Source organism: Lissotriton helveticus, chromosome 5_1 (assembly GCF_964261635.1).
Source record: "Lissotriton helveticus chromosome 5_1, aLisHel1.1, whole genome shotgun sequence".
In the NCBI taxonomy this organism is placed as follows: Eukaryota; Metazoa; Chordata; class Amphibia; order Caudata; family Salamandridae; genus Lissotriton; species Lissotriton helveticus.
In genome coordinates, this window is record NC_136065.1 from 1,540,850,241 (window position 1) to 1,540,865,722 (window position 15,482).

Consider the following 15,482-nt stretch of genomic DNA (forward strand, 5'->3'; position numbering starts at 1 on the left):
ATTATCAGGGGATTTATCTCTGCTTTTTTGGCTTTAAAAGCCAAGAAAGCGGAGATAAAATTATCTCCCTATTACCTAGCTGTCGCTAACACCAGTTAGCGACAGCTTATAGGAGATAGCGACCATTTTGGGCCCCGCTTTGCATGTCAGAGAAATGTATCACTAATGACATGCAAAGTGGGCGTGCCAAGATGTTAGCGACTGGAAACAGTCGTTAACATCGCTATCTCCTATTACCAACTTTTGGAGATATTCGTGCTAAGCGCGAATATCTTCAAAAGCTAACACCTGCCCTGAGCAGTTCTTAGCCATGTTATCCAATGGGAGGTGGACAACATGGCTAAGAGCATTTGCTCGGTAATGCATGAATATCACTGACTTTTCAGCGATATTCATGCATTTCGGCCGATTTTTATCGCTTAGGAGGTAAACCTTGATAATATCAAGGCTCCTAAGCGATAAAAATCGTCGCTACACGGCGATAAAATTATAGCCGCTAAGCCAACATAGCGATAATTATCGCTAGTTGTTGGTAATATGCCCCTAGATTCTGTGAATTGTAAGGATCTTAATCTTTTGTAGGGGGTGATTTGCATTAACATGTCCTACCTAAACCCCTCCTTAAAATTCCCTTTTGATTAATTACTCCCTATTTTCCAAACACTCCCACTTGTCCCACCCACATTTGTTAAAAGAATGTTTACCTATCGGTGGAGATCTCTGTCACTGTGGCCCAGATCTCCGCTCATAAAAGATAAAAGAGGCAGAGGTCTACAGCCATAGGTTTATGAACTGCATTTTGTAGTATGCCAGTAGTACTACTGAAAAGGAAGTTTGGGAATCAGGTCTATTTTTTTTAATACTTCACTCACAGGGGCTCTCTTCTGGCTCAGAGTGCCATGTGCAATTTAAAAAATCAATCGATAAAAAAGATGCAAGGTTAGCAGAGTGTGGTAAAAATAAATATTTGACTGCGTCTCAAGCAATCAGAGGCAGACTGGACTAATGAGAACATTTGGTTTCTTCCAGACAGGCCAGTGCTTTGGGGTGGACTTCGGGCTGTCGGTATGTCTCAGCCCAACTGATGCTTCAGACAACCTTCTCTATTTTCCATCTGGTCTGCACCGCCCACAAACCTTCCACCCAGGCCATATGGGAAATACGTCTGTGGTGTGTACTGCACCTACTTACCCCCAAAAGGTTTTAGAGAATGGCTGCACCTCATACCTGTGTCTGACTCCTGGGCTTTTTCTGGCAACGAGTCTACACGATCCTTCTGACTCTTCTTGGTCTCCATGGCCAACTCGTCCCCCGCCAGGAGGGACCTGCTCTTCTTGCTGCAGCATGAGACCAGCCCTTCCTTGTAGAGAAGAAAGAACACAGCCAGGGGGATGGGAAGCTGAGGGCACAAAGGAGGAAGAAGAAAGGAATCGTTAGGCTGGGACATTAGTGGTGGGATCAGACAGCTTAGGCTCCTTTCACCTGACAGAAACACCCCAAATCACTCTTTTACAAGAAGTAGGGGAATAAGATGAACACCCTCCAGCAATCGTAATGGTAAGAAAAGCTCAAATTAAGAGACAGCTGAGAACAACAGTAGTGGTGAAACAGAGAACAAAGTTGACAACTTTAGGGATAAACAAGGATAAACATATAGACTCCATGGCTCTAGCAGTGAAAAATCTGTCTTAATATTTTTTTAGGAATGGTGTAATGCTGATAGCCACTGGCGCTTGATAAGTAGTGTACAGGAAACAGCTTTTAAATCACCGCCCAAAGATAAGCTGTGGAAGGAGTTGGGGAGCAAAGGGGAGCCTTCCTCTCCCAGGGTAAGCCAACAAGCCTGGATGTGGGTGATAAAAAGAGTTACTTCTACTCAATGAATAGGCAATGCAACTGGACGAGAAGCAGAGGGTTGGCCAGCCACTGACCAGTAACAAGCTCTGCAATTGAACTTTGAGGACAGGGATAGGGTTTCGCCTCCCAGTAACAGGCTGTGAGATTGGATGTGAAAAATACAAGAGAACGTCCTTCCGCGCATTAACAGGAAGTGGACGTTCTGCTATCCTTCCTGGGAGGAAACTCAAATGCACATATTTCGCCTCTAATTTTGTGAGATTGCTCTAGAGAAAGAGACGCTCTTGAGATCACCTCAAGTGGGAAATCCCAAAGCTTTCTTCTGGAGAACATCACAAGTAGCACGCTCTTTACCTCAGGCAAAACTGCTGATACAACGTGTGACATGGTGTGCAACTCCCTCCTCTCCACCACAATACATCTCTTGAGAGCTCCCATTCATAGGGGCTTACAAGGAATGCAAATGTTCTGTAATTAAAGAGGGCGTGGTCTCGCGCCTAGAGATGCCGACTTTGAAGCTGGGATACCAAGGTTCGCGCCTCGGGGTCGACTGCACATCCTGTGATTCTGGGCAAATCACTTCTTCTCCCCGTGCCTACCAAAAAAAATTGTCCTTTTGTAATGTAACTGGTTCTCATGTAAAGAGCTCCAATACCTTTGGTCGAGTTCGCGCTATATAGATATGCAAAAAAATAAAAATAAACGCAGGCAGAGAAGGCCAAGCGGCTCAATGGGCGCAGTCTATGGCAGACCTTTCCAGAACATTCCTTCTGACTCCAGCGCGAGCGGGGGAGGCTCAGACGCCTGAGTCACGCCCGAAATGTGCCTGTTTAGTGTGTTACTTAAACAAACTTCCCTCTTTGCACCTGTGAAACGCGACTCTAAGGTGACGCCGCCGCATTTCTCAGCAAAGACCTTGACTAACAGGCCTCTCCCATGAGCCACCTGTCAAAAGCGAGAGGATTAGGCATGTCAACTGTTTTTGCACTGTTTGCCAATGCACTGTTAGTCTTTCTGCACCGAAGAGGTTGTACCATCATTGTGGAATTCTCTTCTCCGTTTTGTCTTTTCCTTTTTTAGCCCCTTACTAATTATACCTAAGGTCGTATTGGTTGCCTTTTGGAATTGTCTAAATGGCAATTTGTTTCCTAACGACATTGACAACAAAGTCTCAAATATTTACTGTACGCATACAAACGATGTATGCGACAATAAAAATGTTTGGATTTGCCCCAGTGGAGCTGACAAATCTAGCCATCTGAAGGTCAAGAACTTGGATCCGAACAAGGCCGAGTCAACCTTTTGATCTTCAGTCAGAAGTCAGTACATTACCTATGAACAGACTGCGTAATAGCAACATATGTTACTACAGCGCTTAGAAAAGGCAGCAGTGCTCTAGTAGTAGATGTACTTTGAACATCACTGACTTTGATGTCCGATGATAAACTTGCAACTTAATCTTATTGTAACTTGTATATAAAGTAATATTATATAACATATGATATAGCGCTGAACCGCTTGCCTTCTCGGGTAGCACCCTACACTGTGTAGGGTGCATGATTGGAGGAATGGTATCTTTAGGAGAAGACGTGGGGGAAACGCAGGCTGTCTGCAGGGAAAATGTCTAAGGAAGGAATCCTGGAGTGTGCAGTGGTTAAACGTGTATGCTGCAAAAAAACATTTTTATCCAACTCTCCGTACCATGATAGATGTCTTCTTGCATGACGGGAGTCAGCTCCCTGCAGGAAGTTCAGACCTTGTTTTCCCATTCAGCCTGCCGCCACCCCATCTCACCTTGTTCACTTACATTAATCATGGCCATGATCCAGAAGGCGTAGGAGACATTGGTGATGACAGTCCCCTCCTGCGGCAATGCATAGCGGGACAGGTTCCTGGGAGTGTACGGCACCAGTGAGTTGCGTATATGCTCCAGGTTAGCGGTGGAGTTGGCAGTGAGGTTGGATTGGATACAGTTCGTATCGGACAGGAACGGGTCAGCAATCAGGGGGCTGAGCAGGGCTCCACATCCTAAAAAGAAATGAAGGACCTGCAAGGGGAATAAGAGAGAAAGACTTAAAATCCTAGGAAGGTGTTCGAGAAAGACTGTCTACTTCCAGGTTGCGGCACACTCTCCTCTGTTGGAAAGAAATAAGTGAACACAAACACCACCACTCCATATATTGGATAAAGCACACCCAGCCGTAAATTATGGGGATATTGCAAGTCACTTGTACTATATAGAAGAACGAGGCTGAAAGCAGAGTTCCTTTATATGGCCATGGGACTGTGAGCTACCATTGATAGTATTATGTCCTTAATGCTGGTCATGAAGCTTGACAGGGATCTAGCTGTAATGGGAGGATATTTGTTTACTGTTTTAGGGGTTGATATGACCCAGTGTGGCTGTCTTTTCACCCTCGCAGGTGATAGTAATGCTAACAATAGTGTGCGGTACACCATTGATAAAGCGACCCTCTGCATCCTGTGGTTGGCCATCTTCTCAGGGGGTGTTTTCTCCTCAGTTGCGTAGACCAGCCAGGGGACTGGTTTGGGTTCTGTGTTATTTGAGTCAGTGGTTATTGGTTTGGATTAGTGTGTAGTTCAGCTAGCCCTGTACTCTGCAGTGGGGCGAGTCTGCAAGGAGGCAAGCCTCCTAGATGGCCAAGGGGTTGATAGTCTTATTTGATCTTTCCACAAACAAATCCTTATTGGTTTTGTTTTTGGTGGTTTCAGTAATTTTGGCATGTCCCCATCACTCTTTTTATCAGCTATTGTGTTTGACTTTGCTATCTCTAATATTATGGGGGTTATAGTGTGTGTGTTCACATGAATTGTGATGGTTCGTTTGTGCAGTATGTGCCTTGTAGGGGGTGAGGTTATATTCATGGGTTTTTGCTCCGGGGCACCTAGAAGCAAAACATTAACCTCTCTAGTGGCTTCTACTTTTTCCTGTCTGAAGCTGTAATGAACAGCCCCCTGAGGTCTGCTCAGCGATATTAGGGGCTTTCTTTAATGACCGCATTGCGGGCACGCTGCCCCACTGCAAGTAACTGGAGCACAAATGGAAAACAAGTCAAGACACAGCAGATGAAACATCTTCAAATCAGCCCTAGGATGTTACCACCTGCAGATATGGAACACCAAGCGTACAGCGCTTGCAGATCTCATTGACGCCAACACTGACAACAGCAAGTAAATATTTGCCATCATACATCAAATATTTCACCATGCTTCCTGCCGCCTCCTGCAACATCACCCCTGCAACAAACTCTTGAACAATCGCTGACAAATGCATCTGTCTAACAAAATCACTTCCATTTACAACAACTTGGAACCGAACCAACACCATCACAACTCAGCTTCCTATCACAACCAATCAACGAATCCTGCCATCATGGTCTGCGGTCACCACCATCAAAATCACTGCTACCATGCTGACCTTCCACTCAGGGCTCCATCTGACCCTTGCTCCCACCACGTTTTCATATAAGGATTTCTACTAATCAGTGAAGCACTAACACCCATCCTCAATGCCTCCATCGACTCGAATCGCCAAATTCAGAGACACCTGGAAACATGCCACCATCATGCCCCTGCTCAAGAATCCATCAGCTGACTCAGCCACGCTTTCCAACTATAGACCCATCTCCCCAATACCATACTCGTCAAAGGTCTTAGAGAAACAAATCAACCGACGACTCACTGACTACCTGCAGCAATCACCAGCTCCTTGACACCAGGCATTCCAGATTCAGGCCCAACCACAGCACAGAAGCAGCACTCATCGCCACCACAGACGACAACTGCATGATCCATAACAGAAGATACATGCCAGTCCTCATTCTCAAAGATCTCTCTGCAGCATTTGACACTGTTCTACACCCCATCCTCATCAGACGCCTGCACACGATTGGCATCCAAGGACCCGATCTCTGCTAGATCGGCTCCTTCTTAACCGATAGAATGCAAGCTGTCAGCCTGGCACCTTGCATCTCAGAAACCCACAAACTCTTGCATCTCAGAAACCCACAAACTCATTTGCGGTGTGCCTTCATTACTTAGCCTCACCCCCTTGAATACATACATGATCCCTCTGGCCAATATCATTAGTGCACATGACATTGAAATACTCTTTTACGCCAACGACACACAACTCATACTCTCCCTCGGCACTAAAAAAAAAGTGAATCTCCTGCATGAGCGAAGTCACAAACTGGATGAAAGCCATCTGACTCAAGCTCAACACTGACAAGACAGAAGTAGTTATCTTTGGCAAGAACACCACCCCGTAGGACTCCAAATGGTGGCTGGAGGAACTTGAACCCACACCTAGAACACATGCCAGGAACCTCGGAATAATCATCCACACATTGTATTGTATTGTATAGTATATGTAGCGTATTTCCTCAGCGTATTTCCTCAGTCTGGTTTGCAATGGCTTTGGGCCCTTATTCTGGAGGGCTTTGAATATATTGCAAAGTGATTGAAAGAGGATCCTCGGTTCATTGGGTAACCAGTGAAGATCCCTAAGAGATCGGGAGGCAGAAGAATTCTGTCTTCTATTTAGCATCAGTTTGGCTATAGCAAGCTGAACTCTATCCAATTCCTTAAACAGATAATTAGGACCTCCCAAAAGAAGGACATTATAGAAGTCCAGTCTACTAAGCACTACACACCTGGCAATTATAGATTTGGCTTCAGCAGGTAACATTGGAAAAAGCTTTCTAAGGCTCTGATGAAGAGCAAAGCAGACCTCTACTATTCCATTGACCTGCTTTTCAAGTGAAAGATGTTGTCTAAAGTTACTTCAAGGTTCCGAATCTTCTCTGAGGAACCAAGAGGAGTCTCTGTAGAGAGAGGCCAAAAATTTGAGGGCAAAGGCACCAGAACCTTACCAGAAGAGCAAAAAGGAACTCTGTTTTATTTCCATTTAGTTTCAGCGAATTTAAACTCATCCAATTTGAGATGTCCATTATGCAGGCCTGAAAATTGCTAATAAAGTTAGACTGATTGTTTTTAAGTGATAAAAATCAGTTGAGTATCGTCTGCATGGTTGATTAACGTGATCCTATAGGTTTTAATGAGCAATATTAGTGGCTTGATATACACATTAAACAAGATTGGACGGAATGAAGAGCCCTGTGGGACTCCATGTAGAATAGTTCTGAAACTAGAGCAGAATGGGGGCAGAGCCACAGCCTGGCAGCATTCTAGTAAGTATGAATTTAGCCATTTTGACACAAGACCACCAACATCCACTGAGGCTATTCTAGAGAGCAGAGTGTGGTGGTTCGCCATGTCACAGGTTGCTAACAGGTCGAGGAGGACAAGCACCACTGACTAACCGCTGTCAACCATCCTACAAATTTCATCAGTGGCGAAGAGTAAGGTGGTCTCAATGTCATAGTCTGGTCTAAAGGCGAATTGCTCATCCTGTAACAAAAAATGGCCTTCCGGATGATGAGACAGGATTTTACTAACATGTTGTTCCAAAATCTTTCTTGGAAATTGGAGGAGAGAGATTGGTCTGTAGTTGGCCAAGATCATAGGGTTGGCTGCAGATTTTTTTACAATAGCTTGACTATGGCCTTTTTCCAACATACAAGCATCACACCAGATTCAAAGGACTGGTTACAGTGGGAGCAATAATTCATCTTCCCATTTTTTCTATTGATTAGGAGGTAGAGGGTATACAGGGGATCCAGACCTAATAGATCTAAACAGCATATGGAAAGCTTCGGTAGACATTGGGTGAAAGCTATCCAACCTCACTTTGAAGAAGTCAAGAGGCTGTGATATGTTGTTCTGAAGGTTGAGAGGTTCAGTAATGGCACTGTTGAAGGGGATAGTACACAAGGTAGAAGTGTTAGAAAAGGAGATCTCTGATTCCTGAGAGCTCTCAATATCTTTTAAAATCATCTTGATTTTATCCTCGAAGAAAGCTGATAAGTCATTGCATAGCTACTGTGAAGGTGTTACAGCTTGGTAAGACAGGATGGATTTGCAAGGTCACAAAGTATATCCAAAATCGTTTTAGTATTATTAGAGGCAGACAAAACTAGACTGTAATAATACTCGGCTTTTGCTTTCCTAACTTTATTTTTATAATAATTTAAAGCAGTCTTCAGGCAGAATTTATCTTTATCTAGGTAGTGTCTCCACCATTTCATTTCGAGTTGTCTGCAAACTAATTTGGTCTCCATTAAAACCGTGTCGTACCAAGGAGCAGATAAGCCTGAACAAGGTTTTTGGGCCATAAGGGGAATCTGCTTATCAAGTACACTTATAATTTCGATCTAATTTGTTTTTACAGTTGGTCTCTATAGAGTTTAAAGAGTTGAGAGCCTTCACACCCTGAATGAGAAATAAGAGGTTTATACCAAGCTCTAATTTTAGATCTAGTCATTGCCGTACTCTTATGGAGAGCCGCCCTACCCATATGTAGGTGAAAGGTAATGAGTGAATGATCTGTTTAGCACAAAGGAGTAGTCTCCTCTACTGATACCAGTCCTTCTGGAGAGAATGTAAGGTCAAGAGTTAGACCACCCAGATGGGTGGGGCCTTGCACCAGCTGGCAAATACCAATGTTGTCACAGGAACCCTTTAAATCCTTAAAACCCGAGGATAAATCTCCATCACACCAAAAATTGAAATTTCCTAACATGAAAACATTGGAATGGGTCAGAGACATGTTAGTTAAGGTATCAAGAAATCGCCATCTCTGCATCCTGCTTCCATACCCTGAAGATGCTTAGGAATATCTTCAAATGGTGCCCAAGCAACACTAGAAAAACTGTCAGTCATGCTCTAGTCACCAGCAGGTTCGACTATGGAAACACCCTCTACGCTGGGATCACCAAGCAACTCACTAGAGGACTACAAACCATCCAGAACTCGGCAGCCAGACTCATCCAGAACCTCCTACACAAAACTCGCTTCACACCACACCTCAGGGAACTCCACTTGCTCTCAATACACAAACGTGCTCAATTCAAACTCCTCACACACACATTCAAGGCACTACACAACTCGGACACACCTACTTTAGAGTTGTCTCTCCTTTCACCAACCACCGAAACACCTCTGCTCCGCAGGTATCCTACTCGCACAAATTCCCGGCATACACTGAACAAGAAAAAGAAAATGAGTATTCTCTTACATCGCTCCTAAAGCATGGAACTACCTCCCACTCCACATTGGAGCCTCCTCCTCTCTTCTTGAATACTGCAAGAGGCTGAAGCCCTGGCTTTTCAATTAACCAACCTACCACAGGCATGACTAGGCACACACACCTGCTTAACATCAGGAAGCCCTAGTGCTTTTCAAATATTAAAAACATACCATGCACTTACATGGGGTAATGCTTTGTTGTTCCACCAATTAAAGAGAACCTACCTGCTCTGTAACTTCTATGCAACTCCCTGCCTGTGGCTGATCAACAGCAGTGACTTAAAGTAGGCGAATCCAGTGTCTATGATCAGGAACAAGCAAAACTCTCATCCTGCTCCTGCAAGCATCAATGCAACTGCTGAGGCCAGGCTTTTCCAGGGATGCGGAACCTTAGAGTAATATTAGCAAAATGTGGTCCTTCCCTTCCTCCCACCCACAGACTCCTTCAAGCATCCACAAAATGTTATAAAAGAGGCAAGACAGCAGGTAATAACAAAGACAAAGGACAGCAGAAAAGCCGCTCAGTAAACTCTGCTGTTATGCTGAATAATCCTCTCATTAAAGATATGTCAGAAACTGTAACGATCAACAAGGAACTAGCTCGGGGCACACAGGAACCTGATAGGAACTGGATAAGTAAAACCAGGTGAGGAAAGGATGTTAGGTCCACTCCTAGTGGGCTGGGGTCTGTACTTCCTTAACCACTTGCATGCTAATGACAAGGTGAACTCGTCATGAGGCACAATGAATCTGTGCTCATGACAAGGTCAACTCGTCATATATAATGGGGAACATAAATCTGTAGCACAGGAGGGGAAAACCCCTTAGCAGCCAAGTGGTTAATGGCTCAACTAACTCAGATTCCTCAGCAGGACCTTCAAATTAGGATCTAGGACCTCATCAGCTGTATCCTTGTTAATATGGAAGCCTTGGACTGGATCTTGGACACAGATGTGGTGGCACACTCAGAAAGTGACCATGACCCCTTAACGCCAACAGTTATACTTGGCATGACACCACGAGCCAAAGAGGACCAGGTCCTGTATATTGGCCAGCAATTCTCCTATCAAATAACATAATTCCCCTTAACCATAGTTTGTTAATTCAATTAGCTTCTGAAACGTGTGACCCGATGTCTAGACTTTTCGGCTGATCGCTGATTTGAATCATTTGATTATTTTAACTCATCATTTCTTATACAACATCAATCGGGTAAAGTTGTCTACTCTTATTTTAAAACCCAGTAGTCATTTGCTATTATTAATAGATTTTTATAATTGCTTTAATGGTTGAGCTAAACATTCCTATCACTTGGATTATGTTATTTATAACCTGTCCACCATTTATACTACAAACACCAGTTGATGCAGCCTTTTATAGATGGCGATGCTCGGACTGATCGTAGTGAAATTTTTCTCTCAGATAACTTGCTTTGATGAATCCAAGAGGGCGTCTGTGAGTGTTCTGATTTCTAGAGTTAATTAATTAATTAATTGAGTGGTAGTTTCCTAAATATCAGTCTGACTGATATTTAGGAAACTACCACTCAATTAATTGTGGACATAATTTCCAACACTTAATTTTAAATCCTTCCTCAGTGATCATCTAAATAAAGTTTTTTTGATACACTACGGACTGTTTTTTAACCATTCACCACTCACTAGTTACTTTTCCTTTGCACAACACTGCCTGAACTCACCAACCCGCTCCGCAGTAAATCTGGCGTTGCAGCACACCAAAGAGACATTCGGTCTCTTTGGCGGGCCCGATGATGAAGCATGTCATCACTAGGTGGTGAGTGAGGGCTTTCTAAAAACGTCTTAAGTGAAGCCGTTCGTTTGCTCCTTTTTGTGGTCTTGCATAATTTAAAGCATTGGACACTCTTCTTTTGTTTATTGGCTATTACCGGGGAATAAGAGTGTCATCCTACTCTCCCTACCTCTCTTTTTGTTTAGACATCTAGAGTTGGTGTCCAGCTTGTTGTTACTCACCTGTTTCAGGTAACAATATTTGAAGAAGTATTTAAAGGAAGTGCAATCTAATGTCGGCCTTTCATTGCTTGGAAAACCTTCAGTCTACAAGGATGTTTATGTACTGGCTGCTCATTCCTACCGATTTGTTTGCTACAGGCTGTGACCATTACTAGACTTCCTGATTATAGCTATTTACAGTTTGTTTTTTGATTCTTATTGCAGTTGATGCCCTAACTCTATGCACCTAAGAGTACTCTGGTTTTATGTCATTTTTGATTGAATATTTGCCATTTTGGCTTTCTGGAAGTCAAGTTCAGTAAGTTAGCTTCTGGTTCTGGAGCCAGACTGATCAACAAATCAATCAATCTGGATTTATAAAGTGCAACTAATCACCCATGAAGATATGCAGGCACTGAGGGTCTTGCTGCTTCAACCGGGTTCAGTTGAACAGACAGGTCTTGAGTGCCTTCTGGAATGCTAGGAGATAGGTGGAGACCTGAGGTGCATAGAGAGGACGTTCTAGGATTTAGCTGCGAGGTAGGAGAAGGAGCGTCTTCGACTGTTGCTGTGGCAGATGTGGTGGGTGTGCATGAGGGAGAGGGAGGCAGAGCGCAGATGTCTGGAGGGTTGGTGGAAGTTCAGGCAGTGGTTGATGTAGGCTGGTCCTTGTTTGTGCAGGGCTTTGTAGGTATAGCTCAGCATCTTTAGTCAATATCGTTTTTGTGTGGGGAGCCAGCGGAGTTTTTTTTAGGTTAGTGGTGATGTGTGTGTGTTTGGGGGGGTTGAGGATGAGCTTGGCCACTGAGGTCTGTATGATTTGCAGTCTCTTCGGGAGGTGAGCGGTGATTCCTGCATAGTGTGAATTTCTGTAGCTCAGGCGGCTGGTGACTAAGGCTTGAGTGAAGGTGCGTCTGGAGTTGATGGGGAGCCATTTGAAGATTTGTCAGAGCATGTGAAGAGTGGGAAAGCAGAAGGGTGAGATTGCATTGATCTGGGTTTATATGAGGAGTTTGTTGCCCGGGAAAATGTTGAGGGTACGAGCATGGTCTGTCGGTATTTGTGAGGGTCCTAGTTCCGAGGGCCACCAGGAGTCGTTCCACAGGGAGGTGTTGTTGCTGAAGATCAGCACAATTAAATACTAATTGGGTTCTCCCAGAGAATGTCTGAGGACCTGGGAATCAATACAGCATAAACAACACTTGGTCCTGATGTATTTTTTGCCCACCTTGGGTAAGTGGAGCCAGAAAAATGTATTCAAACAGTCATACAGAAGGGTGTCCTATGCATCAATTAAAATCACAGAAACTAAGTGACACATGACAATAACGTTTTTAAAGAAAACATTTTTCTTTATATAATTTTTTGAAAAAGCAATGTGCACAAGGCAGCTGCTTTTCATCCAGCCGGTGACACTTCTTATACACTAGGAAAGTTGGATCACATGGTGGTGGGATCTTCTGAGAGTGAGAGGATGAGCTGGGTGTCGTCTGTGTAGGATATGATGTTTAATCCATGTGATCTGACGAAGTTGGCCGGGGGGGGGGGGGTCATGTAGGTGTTGAACAGAGTTGGGCGAGGGATGAACCTTGAAAAACGCTGCAAATTATGTTCTTGGGTTCTGAGGTGAACGCTGGTAGGCGGACTCTCTGGGTCCTTCCATTGAGGAAGGAGGCTACCCACTTGAGGTCATCTCCATGGATTCTGATGAGATGTAGTCTTTTGATCAGGGTGTGGTAGGAGACAGTGTTGAACGCTACTGTGAGGTCGAGGCTGATCAGGTTTGCCGTTTCTACCCTGTCAAGGAGGGTTCTGATGTCATCGGTGGCAGCGATCAGGGTGGTTTTGGTTCTGCGGGTGGTGCAGAATCCATATTGGGAGGTTTCCAGAAGATCGTTATTCCCCAGGATTTACATAGTTATTCAATCAATCAATTGAAGTTTTATTTTAGCTGAAAGGCCATAAAAGCAACAGTATAAAAACAATATAAACAACTTTAAAACAGTTAAAAAAGTCACCTGAAGCTGCTTTTTTACAAGTACATAAAAGAATACCTGAAGTTATTGCGCAAGTAAATAAATATAAACATGACTCCAGGTAATCTTAAAGTGCTTAACGGCCAAAAAACAAGTACAATAGAGTACACATTGACTGGGGGAAAGTGCCAATGATCTCTTAGAGAATCTTGTGGAGTAAAAATACAATTAGATGGGTAGGGTCGTAATGCTATATTGCGAGCCTAGGATCAGAAAAGTAAGTGAATAAAAAGGAGAACAAAAACGTCAAACTGTCCGTTATGTGCTCCTACAATTCAAATAATTGCGTTCACTACTTTGCTTTAGCTTCATCAACGCGGCTAAGATTCTCAAATAGATGTGAAGCAAAACAAGAACCTAGGCACAGGGTCTTTGGTGTATTTCTCAAACAACATACTTAAGTAGAGTAGCTTGTTTTTCAAGTGGTACACCCATACAAAATTCATAAGTAAATTAATTAAAAGTTAAGGAATCCTGGTCTGATTGTAATAGTACAGTAAATGCTTCTGCAGAACCAGATTTAGAATCCACTAGGCTATTGTAGTGTAGCTCCTATTTTCCCAATAGGCTCTGCGCATTGGAATAGTACCTACAGCAGTAAAGGCCTAGGCCAGACGTTAACTAGGTCTACTACTGTCGATACTAGACTTAATTTTTGGGTTTGCCAGCTAAGCTCAGAGTTCGCTAGAAACTTTCTCGAATGTTCAAGGAAGGATTAACTCCCCTGATTAGACAAGAAGGGATTTAGTTTCTGACAACCATAGAACATGACAACTTTGCTCTCCCCTAATCAAGAGTCAATCTCAAGAGTCGTGTGAGCACAAGGCAATTATTTTACTCAGTCAGTACGTGCATTCTTAGTCTCATCAGAGTGTAGAGAAAAGGAGGAGACGGGCGTGTTCAATAAAAGGTGTTATTTATTGATCAGTCTCTTTTCTCGTACAAGAGAAATGGATCGATATTATTGCGATACTTATAGTTAAGTAAAGTGCATACATTAGAAGCAATAGTATAAAATAATACTGTAAAAACATTGATATGGTTTCTGAGCCATATGATGTTTAAAATGATTAAAATATATTTACATACACATATACATTTGACTAAACGTACTCAACTGGTGTTTCTAAATACGCCTACCCCGTGTACCTGACCTAAGTCTAATACGTGGGCGGGAATAGAAAGTTACAGTTTAAGTTAAGTTTGTTTTTGCCAAGTGGATAACTAAAGAATTCTCTAGGAGGGGTTATTCAGTTCTGTACCTGGAATTTAGGATGAATGAGGAATGGTATCTCTTTCTCTGCTCTCGATATTCCAGGCTGCCTGCGAGGGCTGCCCAGAAGCGCCGGTGCTGGGTCTCTCGGCTTGAGATAGCAGCACGTCTCTCAGCGCGTCAGGAAGGCGGGGCTGCTGCCTGCGGGGTCTGCTTCTGCTCTCGGCTTCGGCAAGTATGGCTGCTCCGTCTTGTCACCACGCGTGTGTTTGCATAGGGCAAGGTCGGCAATATTTATACCTTAAAGGTGCCGGGATTGACGTAAGGATGGACATAGGTACGTCAATAAAGATGTCATACGACTTGCTCGTTAGCACATTCTTTACTAAAGTTCTCTGTGAAATCAAAACAATGGCCGCACGGATTATCCAGGTTGTCATAGGTTTGATTTGTTATGAGAACGTCGTATGCCTTATCAGGGGCTGGAGGAATATCGCTTGTCTAATTAGATCTCAAGCGTTATGACCTAATCAGATAACACGTTCCTGTGCCGTAGTGTGACTGCGTCAGATAACGGTATCTGCATCATGGGGGTTTTCTTGCCTCATGGGCTGACTGTTAGTTAACTAGCTAGTAAGTTTAACCAGAATAGGGTCAGGAATAGGGGGATCGATTCAGAACCTATAGAAATACACGACACCCACTCCACGCTAACTATGGTCATATCTACTAATCTATGCATAGTATAACATAGTACAACATACTATAGAGTATAGTGTATACCTTACCACCCCAAAATACATAAATGCATTTTGAAATTTTCAAATATACTGAAAAATTGCAGTCATATATATTGTATGCACTTAAGCTATGAATTAAATGCAAAAGTAAACACGCATTGTTATGCATTATTGCTTGTTGGTATATGAGAAATACACATGAAATGGCTCTTAATATGGCTATACAGAAAAAAAGTCGAAACCATTTCATCACATAAAATATATCGTGAACATACCAGCGGGCAGCTAAAGTCTATATAAAGTATCTAAAATAGAAATCTTAGTTCTCTAGGAATAGTTTCTTACTTTAAGCAGAAGATCAGTGTCCCGGGGAAAAAATATATAGAAAAATATTTTAAGGGCTTGCTGAAAAAAGTTGCTGTCCGTGAACTGGATTGTAATTGTTCATGTGACTTTATTTTTAAAGGTTGAAGGCCGAATTCAGGGAACGCCGTGT

General features: G+C 43.3%; 1 protein-coding gene across 3 annotated transcripts in view; it reads right to left on the bottom strand.

Moving 5' to 3' along the window:
* SLC60A1 (solute carrier family 60 member 1) overlaps positions 1-15,482 on the bottom strand; it is a 344,856-nt gene that overhangs the window by 78,855 nt on the left and 250,519 nt on the right. For all 3 annotated transcript variants that reach the window (XM_078644605.1, XM_078644607.1, XM_078644606.1), the window contains exons 3-4: positions 3,665-3,904; positions 1,228-1,399 (exon numbers count right to left, since the gene is read on the bottom strand). In XM_078644605.1, the coding sequence (XP_078500731.1) occupies positions 1,228-1,399; positions 3,665-3,904 (412 nt within the window). The remainder of the gene's footprint in view (positions 1-1,227; positions 1,400-3,664; positions 3,905-15,482) is intronic.